General features: G+C 36.3%; 1 protein-coding gene across 1 annotated transcript in view; it reads right to left on the reverse strand.

Annotated features, from left to right (window-relative positions):
- Window positions 1-11,903, reverse strand: part of LOC124364963 (breast cancer anti-estrogen resistance protein 3 homolog) — a 209,257-nt gene that overhangs the window by 125,590 nt on the left and 71,764 nt on the right. Inside the window, 1 exon segment of the mRNA XM_046820816.1 lies at window positions 10,296-10,407. Coding sequence (XP_046676772.1) covers window positions 10,296-10,407 — 112 coding nt within the window.

Below are 11,903 nucleotides of genomic sequence, written 5' to 3' on the forward strand. Positions count from 1 at the left end.
TAAGCTACAAATGTAATTTATAATATTCAAAGATGCGTAAGAAAAGTAAGAGTTTCTGAGAATATAGACAAGTCAAAATGGTAAAAACATTTTTTTATTGACTTATTATTCTACACTATACGAGTTCTCCATTTAGATGACTTTACACTGTTTTGAATCATCCATTTGAATTATTTTTTTAATTTGATGCGTTTTATTTCGTCAATCAATTATATAAACAATACTGTAAATGGCAAAGAAAATATAGTGGATGCTGTGTATTTCTACATCAAAGATTTTACTTTATACTGAACTTTTCTTTCGTGTGTTGTTGCTAGAACAAACGCGAAAATGTTTAGTCATAAGGAGGAACACGCATATTTCTAATATTCGCTAACGTTGTAATATAGAATCTAACCTGTTCTCTGTTAGAATAAAATACGTAAACTTATGTTAAGGGTTATTATATCAGTTTGATATAAGGGTTAATAAGATATAAACGTATTTACGATCTTTTGATTCGATTTAATTGCAGTTTATGTTTTATAACGTCTACTCCATAAAGAACAGTTACCAGATATACACGAGAATTGGAAATGGTATGGAAATGGTAGTAAAACTGTCTAGTGTAAAAATATCCGTACCGCGAGCGGTGTCGCTACTAGTGTTGGGCAGTTGTACACGAGAACTGGAGAGCAGTGTCGGTCAGTTAAACTATCCAGTGTAAAAAGATTCGTACCGCGGGCGGTGTCGCTACTAGTGTTCGGGCAGTTGTACACGAGAACTGGAGAGCAAGTGTCGGTCAGTTAAACTATCCAGTGTAAAAAGATTCGTACCGCGGGCGGTGTCGCTACTAGTGTTGGGCAGTTGTACACGAGAACTGGAGAGCAGTGTCGGTCAGTTAAACTATCCAGTGTAAAAAGATTCGTACCGCGGGCGGTGTCGCTACTAGTGTTGGGCAGTTGTACACGAGAACTGGAGAGCAGTGTCGGTCAGTTAAACTATCCAGTGTAAAAAGATTCGTACCGCGAGCGGTGTCGCTACTAGTGTTGGGCAGTTGTACACGAGAACTGGAGAGCAGTGTCGGTCAGTTAAACTATCCAGTGTAAAAAGATTCGTACCGCGGGCGGTGTCGCGACTAGTGTTGGGCAGTTGTACAGGAGCGCAGAGAGCAGTGTCGGTCAGTTAAACTATCCAGTGTAAAAAGATTCGTACCACGAGCGGTGTCGCGACTAGTGTTGGGCAGTTGTACACAAGAACTGGCGATCAGTGTCGGACAAAATAACTACCCACAGTAAAAAGATTCGTACCGCGAGCGGTGTCGGGAGTAGTGTTGGGCAGTTGTACACAAGAAGTGGAGAGCAGTGTCCGACAGTTAAAGTGTCCACTAAAAAAGATTCGTACCGCGAGCGGTGTCGGGAGTAGTGTTCGGGCAGTTGTACACAAGAAGTGGAGAGCAGTGTCGGACAGTTAAAGTGTCCACTGTAAAAAGATTCGTACCGCGAGCGGTGTCGGGAGTAGTGTCGGGCAGTTGTACACAAGAAGTGGAGAGCAGTGTCGGACAGTTAAACTATCCAGTGTAAAAAGATTCGTACCACGAGCGGTGTCGCGACTAGTGTTGGGCAGTTGTACACAAGAACTGGCGATTAGTGTCGGACAAAATAACTACCCACAGTAAAAAGATTCGTACCGCGAGCGGTGTCGGGAGTAGTGTTGGGCAGTTGTACACAAGAAGTGGAGAGCAGTGTCCGACAGTTAAAGTGTCCACTAAAAAAGATTCGTACCGCGAGCGGTGTCGGGAGTAGTGTCGGGCAGTTGTACACAAGAAGTGGAGAGCAGTGTCGGACAGTTAAAGTGTCCACTAAAAAAGATTCGTACCGCGAGCGGTGTCGGGCAGTTGTACACAAGAAGTGGAGAGCAGTGTCGGACAGTTAAAATGTCCACTGTAAAAAGATTCGTACCGCGAGCGGTGTCGCGACTGTACACGAGAACTGGAGACTGGAGAGCAATGCTGTGCATTTAATCTATCTACCGTAAGATTCGTACCGCGAGCGAAGTCGCGACTAAAATGTCGAGCAATTTTATACGAGAGCAGAAGAGCAGTGTCGGGCAGTTGAACTAGGTAGAGAATTCCGTACCGCGAGCGGTCTCGCGACTACAGTTGGACAGTTTGTTGTACACGAGAACTGGAGAGCAATGTTGGATAGTTAAACTGTCTGGTGTAAACAGATGTTTCCGTTCTGCGGTGTAGGACACTAGAATTTCAATTATATTGCCGAGATATTACTGTAGATTGTGAACAGGATTTACGTTAACTGTCGCAATAACTAGCGACAGCAGGTGCTGCAAGTACTCAATATAACACAAGGAGTTCCTCATCCGTGGTGACGTCATCGCAGACAGCAGTGCCGCTAGTTCTTGCTCAACTTTAACTAGCCTAACCAAAAATACATTTCGAAATATATTGTGTGAGAATATATTTTCACAGAATATAATAAAAGTATTTAGTGAATAAAATAAAACAGCATAACATTACGTTGATTAAACGTAACATATCATTTAACACTGAAAATTAAGTGATTAAAATAATAGATTTCACTTCGAAACTAAAAAAATTTAACCCATTATAGATCTACAGCAAGTGTCAGGATTTCAATAAACTTAAAATTACTCACGGCTGAGTCAATTATTCTATGATAATACAGCATTGGAATTATAAAATGTAAGGAATGAGAATAACGCTCACAGGTTCTTGAATGGATGGTTTCAATCCAATGATTTGACAAACCCTCCCCTCCGCTTTAAGGCATTGTTCTTTTAATTAACTTTAATTACTTTGCTTTCATGTTGTGAAGTTTATTGAAAAACTTTCACTGCGCCTGTTTACCGAGAAAAGGAGGGTGAGGAGTGACGTCTGACTTAAAGCTAAGCTGTATTGGTTTTTAGGTACATTATAAAAATAATTTTACAATTGTATTTAAATATCACTGTAAATAATTTTTTCCTCAATTGATTTAATAGCACTATGATAATTTTATTATTGTAGTAAATAATTTCCATCATTTAATTAAATAATAGACGTTCATCTACTTGAATTTTTTTCTAAGCTCAACAGTTGCATAACTTATCAACAACTTAACAAAATAATCAGTTTTATCCTACAACAATAGAACAGTTTAGTACTATCTCATAAACCGCTTAAACATACAGTTAGAAAGCAACCCTACATTTTGGGCAGGATATAACATTCTGATGTTTAACAAAGTTATTTTTATTTGGAATTAACGTTGGTTTTCTATCCTGTCCATGAGTATACTAAATATAAAAATTATTTTAACTACAAAGCTTTTAATATTTTTATGTTATAAGATTTGTTTTTCGAGTTTGAATAAAATAACACTACTAGGTAATACAAAATAAAACCTCATTTTTGAAGAACACCAGAGATTTGCTGGAAGTTTTCTGTAGATCCAATTATGTTGTTATCAATGTAAAAAATATCTATAATCAACATTGTAACATATTCGAAAAAAAACCACGAAACTGCAAATAACGGCTGTATACGCTATCAATATCATCACATAGATATCACAATTAGCTGACATCCAAATATTTGGAATTAAGAACTATTTTGAGAATAAAGGACGAAAAGATGAATTACAACTGAGTTCTCCGATAGGGTCAACGACAGCAGCGACTGGCTCTGACGTCACACCATGTGGGTCACGTCCGGGAGTGACATGTGTGACACTTCTTACATCACATGTCAACAATGGTGCAGTCTCGGTTTCAGCTAACCTACTACATTATTTATTAGAGTATCTGGCCTGGCCGTGTACACCTGATCCTCCTCAGTTCCTCGGCCTTGTCACAATATTTGACTTTTATCTTTCATAAACAAAGCGAAGGAATCCAAAACAGCTGATCTGGCTTCATTGATCTTTCCGTAAACCACACATAATTTGGCGCAAATATTGATCTTTCTTTTATCAATCGGCATATTTGTATATTTAACTCACACATTTGAAAGCAGGTTACGCGATTATTTTGATTTTTAATTATTGTAATTGAGTGTGTGCCTTATAAGAAACTAATTTAGGGCTAAAATTCCTCTGTTTTAAGACTTTGGTTTTAAAATTTGACATACTATGCTAGAAGTATTTTTCTAAAGATGGAAGATTTGTGAAGGAAATCTTTCCGGAAATTTCAGTGATGCAGTATAACAAGTAGTTGCAATAGGGATTACGTAGGTGAGAAAAAAGACCACAAGAACATAGAGGATAAAAGAATACAGAGAAAACACGAGAAAGGAGCAAATAGAAAATAAAAAAATATTGTTGCTCCAAAGACCATTTTATGAATTAGTATAAAGCCTATATAATACATCGGGAACCTAACTTCTTTAAAAGGACATTAATCGAGGCTTCGTACATTTCATTAGCAGACCAACCAATTAGTCAATTGTAATTACAAATCCAATATTACGTCCATTTACGTGCACAAACGTTTACATAGTTTTATCACCTTATCACCAATATAAAGTTAGTTGTACAAACTAAAATGTATTTCCTAACTTATTTTTATTATTATTATAGAAAAGAAATAGGATAAAAGTTGTCGCAACATTTCAGGTTGCTGAGATATCACTTAAAAAAAAAAATTTCAATTTCACTCACGGCCGATCTATTTAATAACATATATAATTTATGTTTAATTTTAATTCTTAATTTATTGTTTTAGGAGTAAACAGACCATAAAGTTATTGGTAGGTAAGTCATTTTCTTCTCACACCTGTGTATATAATGTATAGCAACACAGTATGTTGGAAGTTTATTTTTTATCACCAAGTATGATAAGTAAGTATAACCAGGAGTTGCAGTTCTGATCCATGTTTTTATTTTTTGTTTGAAAATATTTATTACAAAAGATGGTATACAATTTGAAAACGTTGAATTAGTGGTGCAAAAAGATCTGTTACGTCGAAAAGTTTACTGTTGAATTAGAAACATCCCCAAGATTTTTTGTAATTAACGTGTTTAATACTGTATATATAATGAGCAGCAATAACAAAATGACAAAAGATTGTAACAATCAGGCTAAGTTTCTGAGCGTTGTCTAATGTTATCAGTTGTTATGCTATCTGCTAATTCAGTATTCTAATAGCAAATCTACGGAGTAAATGTAAAACTTTTAATTCTGTAGTGTATAAAACGTAAATAAAAAAACATCGATTTATCAACATAGAATATTTGGGACGAGAAATTATTATCTTCTCAAGGGCAAAATTTTAGACAATCAACTTCTAAGAACCAAGTGGCTTCTTCGGAGAGCCAGTATCCTCATGGTGTTGGGACTATGGATCTTAGTTCGAGATAGCGCAGGTTCAAATCATGTTGGACCGAAGTACTTTATATCAGCACTGTCAGACTTGTATTGTACTCTCTTTCATTCTGTTTGATAAGATTTTCGCACAGGTCAGTGGCCCATGAGAATGGCCAGAATAAGGCAAAAGAGAGGTTCGGCCTTAAGAGGGAAAAAATCTGTATTCCACAAATTTATAAGTAGTAACGCTACAACTAGTTTGTTTTGAGGTCCTTAAAGTACGATTAATCATATCCGTTGGAGATTCATTATTAATTGAAGTGACCAACTTTTGACTTAAGTTTGTATACAACATTGTATCGTGCTAGTCCAAATGCCCATGTATTAATTGAATAAAAAATCGAATTTGTCCAAGTAAGCTTTTGGATACTTTACCGTATCTGCAAAGCTGATTGCATAGTAATTTATGTAAGTGTTCCAAGACATGCCAACCTGCCAAGTGTAAAACAGTTAATACTTTTACAATAACTATTTTTAACGATTAGACATATATTATGATTTTGTTTAGTACGTTTTAAATAGAAATACTAACCACCAATCATTAATAATGAGTTTATTATTTAGGTTATATGTTAAAACCATCAGTAGTTTTTATAATTCAGTTAGTATTCTCTGGATAAATTTATTTTCAGATATTTCACTTCTTAACTCATAAGTTCGATTAAGTGAAAGGGTTATGTAGTTGTTTTTTACATAGGAGTAATTCTGTACCCTAACATCTAGATGGATATGTTTTTAGAAAAAGTAAAAATTACGTTTCTTTTTACATTGGGGAAAATAGCTTTTAAAGTGGGAAAGGATAAATAGGAAGGGCATTGTTACCGCCAATGTTGGTATCCCTACATGGCTCGATGACATATCTGGTCTTTCCGCGAGACTTCAGCTGACAATAGCTGTGAATCTAGAGTTACACTGATGAAGCATCTGTAAAAGTTTTCCAAATATATAATGTAGCATTTTTGTGCAACTAAATCTAATGCATTTTGTTCGAGATTCAAGCTCTATATAACATTCCAGAGGTTCATTTAAGCCTTGTGATTCAAAATGTGCGTAACGAGGCTTTACAACATAGTTTTAATTTTTCATAATTAAAAAGCAAACTGATGTCACTCTTTCAGTTCTAATTAGACTATATTTTTAAGCAATTGGGGCAATTTTTGCAGTACATTATTGAATTATAACTCAATAGCAATGCAATGCAGGAACATATAATTTGCTATTAAAAGTGCTGTCGAAGGTAGTTTAAGGTAACCAATTACAGCTTCAAACTTGGTGTAAGTTTCATTCTTACGGAATAAGTTGTGAATAATTCTCTTTGGTCTTAGCCACTTCTCTTAAACTTTATCTACATCAAAAACGTTCAAAATGCTAAAGAGTTGTGTTTTGATGATATTATTTCTTACTTTATGCTCAGGTTTATACAAGACACAGACAAATCGGTACAGTATTACTCAATTCCCACCGTGAACTGAGAGGTTTCTTTTGTGTTCTTTTGTTTTTGAGTTCTTTCGTGTAATGCAGACTGGGTAGATGGCTAAAAGTGATCAAACAAGTATGTAAGTAGAAGCAAAGTATAAGTTTTATATCTGGAATGCTCTATTGCAACCAATGTTCTGGATCCTTTACAGTTATCTGGAAGTTTCAAGTATAGTATTCCTAAAATTTACTTCAATGTGGTCTCGGAATACCATTCTGTAGATGGGCTGCGTTCAAAATCACGTCTCATTTTTGAAACTATGCCTACTCTACTAATCAAATTTCTGTCACAGACAAAAATTAGCGGAAATTAAAATATCCACTTCAACAGTTACAAAATTGGTGACACGCTTTCTGAAATGATTTGCTTTGCTCTGCCTTTTTATAGCAAATACAGAACCCGCAATCCGTAATGCATGTGTTTTGTCTAATGTGAGTATTTGGCGCTATTGTGCATTCAATAGTGACAGAGCATTCGGCTGTAATGCTGGAAGTTGGTATATTTGCTTTACAATGCCCTTGAACACGCCAGCTTGAATAAGATTTCGGTTGAAACATGCGCCGAATCCATTTTTAAACCAGGAAACATTCTTCTGTCAAGTACGTAGCAAGGAGGACATAGAAAAGTCTTGATCTGCCTAGAGTTGAAAGTCCGGTATCGTTTTCTTGCATATTAGATTTTCATTACACTGACTGCCATTCCTGCTGAGCATAGACGTTAAGGAAGGCCTTAAAAGTTCCACAGTAAAGTATAAGAAACAAATCTGCGTGGTCATGAAAATTATAATAGCCATGCAGGCAATCCCCATAAACCTGCTTGGTCTTTAGTATATGACCAAAAACATACACTTACTCCTATACCTGGAGCTTTCAATTCCGATAAATTTAACGATTTTTGTATTTATGAGTTATAACATATTTCAAGCCAATTTCCTAATGCAAAGTGACTTTCCAATAGCTTCACAGCAGGTAGCCTGTATTGTTGGCTATTGAACTAGTCCTACTGTTTCTATTGTTAAGAAACGTTAAGGCCCCCATCAGTCTAGAAATGTACGGAATGGCATGCATTGTTCCGCTGCATGTGCAACGATGCAGCGTGCGTCGTTGTGTATGGGCATGAGGTAATGAGGTGGTAAATGTTGCCATGGCGTATACCATTAGTGGTTAAAGGTAGGTGTGCTTTAGGAGCGATTTAAACGATCCAGAACTACGGTAAATATACCAAAGGTTATCCAAACAAGCTACACAATATTGGCCCGATCACCATTCTTCCACAATGATCCGAGGTATTTGATGAGGTACTCACTTAAGATATCCACTACTTTGAGAGTAAACTATATTTTCTCATAATGAGAAGGAATTAGGAGAAAAATCGAGTATGTCTACCATTATTTTCTAGTTACTGAAAAATTGATGATTTACATGATGTTTCTATCTGGCCATCACGCTTTTTTACTTACGTAAGGCGCTTCAATATGCATTGTGCCGCTTCCTGAGCATTTAGTTGCCCTGATTCAAGCGATACATAAGTTTTTGCCGTGCCCAATTTAGGTTGTACTGGTAGGTATAAACCACCCTGAAGAACCCTTTAGGTCCTTCTGCTTTACAACAGCCAGCCATTAAAAGAGTAAATGTTTTATGCTCTCTAAGACTATTCTGGAGGTTTGGTAATGAGCTTTATGTGGCCCCTCCATCATCATCTCCCACCAATGGTGATTTAAATGGTTTGGAAAGTAATCATTGAAATTTCGTAATGTACACAATCGCCTCAACATTGTTAACAATAGAAGACATCACTTATAAAAGATGAGATTTATAATGTAAATTACGTGTGATGTAGAGTCCTGTTAATTAGTACTCCGTTACAAAAGAGGTCAGATTATGAAGGGAATGGGGATAAAACCCTGAACAAATGTGGCATTCAAAACGCACAGTAGTTAGCTCTGGGACCGCCGTGGTCGCAGAGGTGCTCAAAATAAAGTCACTAAACCTGCGTTTCCCGCTTGGGAAATCCATTTTAATGAACTCTGGATAGTTCGTAAAAGCGATCATCTGTCCCTGTATTGTCTGTCTTTCACATGCAATAATGCCACCAGATAAAAGCGTGATTTGTACTTAAAATAGATAAAGAACTGTAGAAGGGTACTGCTATTGTTGTAATTACAAATGTCAACGTCGACTAAAAATGAAAATGTGATTTTAACGGTAAAGATAAATCCGGGAAATAATCCGTGTTTGGTTCCTTTGTCTTGTTTTTTCAGTACTTTTCATCTTTGTTTTCTACAATCTCTTTTATTAATCGTATAATTTCTTAACATCCATCTTACATATAAATAAAACTATCCTAACATATCGTGGTTCTCACAAGAAAAGAAATTGTATCTATCCAACCAGTGTTTAGTGAAATTATTTGGAAAATCCACACGATGGTCGGAAAGCCAAATTTGGAATACCAACGAAAAGTCAACTGGCGTTATATTTACTACACTGTACGATTGTGAGACTTTAATTTGTAGGACTGCAAAGTAACAAGGGTGGAATAGAGTCCAGAACGGAGCAGGTGATGATTTTGTAATCATTGAATTATACAGAAATTGAGTGCAAAGTTTGACTGCTTTAGTAGTTTCAACTGAGTGCTCCATTACCCCACATCCTGGACTACAGAGAGATTTGTGGTGATGCGAGGGAGAATAATTTAATATCCCAGGATGAATAAGGGAACAGTTCCTGTCCCACTTATAACTCCAGGCTGGGAATCAGCGGTCAGAGGCTAATTCGGTGCTCTTCCGACACCCGCCGCACACTAATGATAGGAACGGTCAGCTATCGAGCGGGGAGGAGCCCGGCGGAGGCTGGCATTATCATAAAGCGTAGGTCCGGCCGATTGAAACGGACGACTAAACGGCAATAAACAAAACGGCAGTTGGGTGGACAGAGGAGCGGTGTTGGCGTGATACCGCGCCTCCCACGCATCGCTCCCAGGTCTGTGTGTGTGTGTGTGTGTGTGTGTGTGTGTGTGTGTGTGTGTGTGTGTGTGTGTGTGTGTGTGTGTGTGTCGTGCAGGATATACTTGTAAGACTTTTATCTCGGTTGAGTATTTCATTGTCGGGCCAATGCTAACAGTGGGCTCTGACGACCGTATAAGCCTATGTAAATGTGTTTTGTAATTAAGCTGTTAACCAACTTATCTGAGACGTTTGTCATTGTGAGCCGCCTACATCGCGATCGAAAGTACAAAGACGGGTGAATAATGCCTCTCCCAGTGCAGCGGTGATCGTAGATTTTCCTTAGACGTCTTTATTGATTTGCTGCGTCATATTAAACGGAGGATGTAATTTGGATAAAGCAATAAAATGTAATGCAATTCACAGCAAGGTGCATACATGAAAATGATTTAAAAATACAAAGTAATGAATTTAATAGATAAAATAATATTTACTAATGTTAAAAGTACTTACCCTTTTCGTATTTAGCTCTCAAGGCCACTAGACTGGAAACCATCCTGGCGCGATGAGATGAGTTTTTGACCCCAAGGTCTTTGATGTCCGCTTCTGAGAACCTCAATAGCTCCTTTAACAAACATTAATGAATTAATACTATTTTTGAGGTAAAATAGTATGAAATGTAAATTAATCTTTTTCGAAAACTTTCATAGTGGTGATTATATTACTTTAATGACTGACAATCTTCATTTGTTATACATACCCCACTAATACACCAAAGAGTTTATACCTCGAATGATGAGTTAGTAACGTTTATTTACTCATATGATGCAATCAAATATATACTAGTACGTTTGTGTGGCAATAAATTAGGACTAAAGTACCTACGCTTTTCTGTCATATTGGATTTTTCAACTCCTATACAGTGCGATAATCGAGGAATTCTTGAATATAAGCACAGGTTTACCTGTTTGCTATTTGAAACCTTTGATGAAATGACAATTGATGTGTAAAAACGGATTTTTGACAGCCCTGAATAAACTTGCGAATATTTAAAGATGTGTTTGAACATTAAATACGAAATATCATAGTTTGTGTTCAATTTATTAGACATTACACACAACAATGATGTTACGATAAATAGGACTAAATGGCGAGTTGTTAATTACCATCGGAGAGGCCTTCCTTCTCCGCAAAAACCACGCAGAAAAATTATTTTGGTTTATGACTCCCACACTGAAATATGGCATTACTTTCCAGATAGGAATCAATGTTCCAAATTAATTATTTTTGTAAATTTTTACAAACAAAAGGTGATTCGTGATATGATTGGACACAAATATTATTTGGTATCCAAACTTTAAAGCTTAAGTGTCCACCATATTGTCCAGGATCGTCTCATATTCACTTCTTCATCTCATTGTGTTTTTTTAACAAGAGTGTATTGGATGACGCTGTGTGTAAAGCAGTAAAAACATACCTATTACGTAATTCTGTTATGTTTTAAGTAAAACTTTTCAAGTAAGAATTTCAAAACTGAATTTATTGATGGAAGTGACAAAAACTGAATTTAATTTTGTTTCATTCAAATATCTCATTTTCTAGCTTCAATTTAAGTTTAGAAGTGAAAATGTTAAATGGTTTCACAAATATTAAAGAACAAACGGTATTGATTTTATTCTTAACACAAAGATCATACAAGAAATTCGAAAGATTTTGAATACTATATTTGGTATGATGGTATCTTTAAACCATGTTTTTCAATTCTACATGGGTTGACTTTCACACACATCAAAGTAAGTTGACATTTTTTATCTCACAAAGTGAAGTGACAATAAAACTTAACGACCACAATTTTCCTGGGAATACCAGCACGTTTGTAGACAACAGAGTAATTACTTTCTTTATTTCCTTTCGTTCTTCGTCACGACGAGGCCAAGCCTCTTGCATCACGAAGTTTACTGCTACAGTGCAATGATGTCTCGGAGTTAGGCACATCTGGGCCTAACGTTTACTAATTTAAACTTCGGATCAAAGGACTAGACGGGTATTTCTGAATCCATCCTTTAATTCAAGAGTTCATTCCCTTTGAAACTCTTAAAGTAGTCAGTCAAAGGGATTGTC

The sequence above is a fragment of the Homalodisca vitripennis genome, chromosome 6, assembly GCF_021130785.1.
Source record: "Homalodisca vitripennis isolate AUS2020 chromosome 6, UT_GWSS_2.1, whole genome shotgun sequence".
Classification (NCBI taxonomy): Eukaryota; Metazoa; Arthropoda; class Insecta; order Hemiptera; family Cicadellidae; genus Homalodisca; species Homalodisca vitripennis.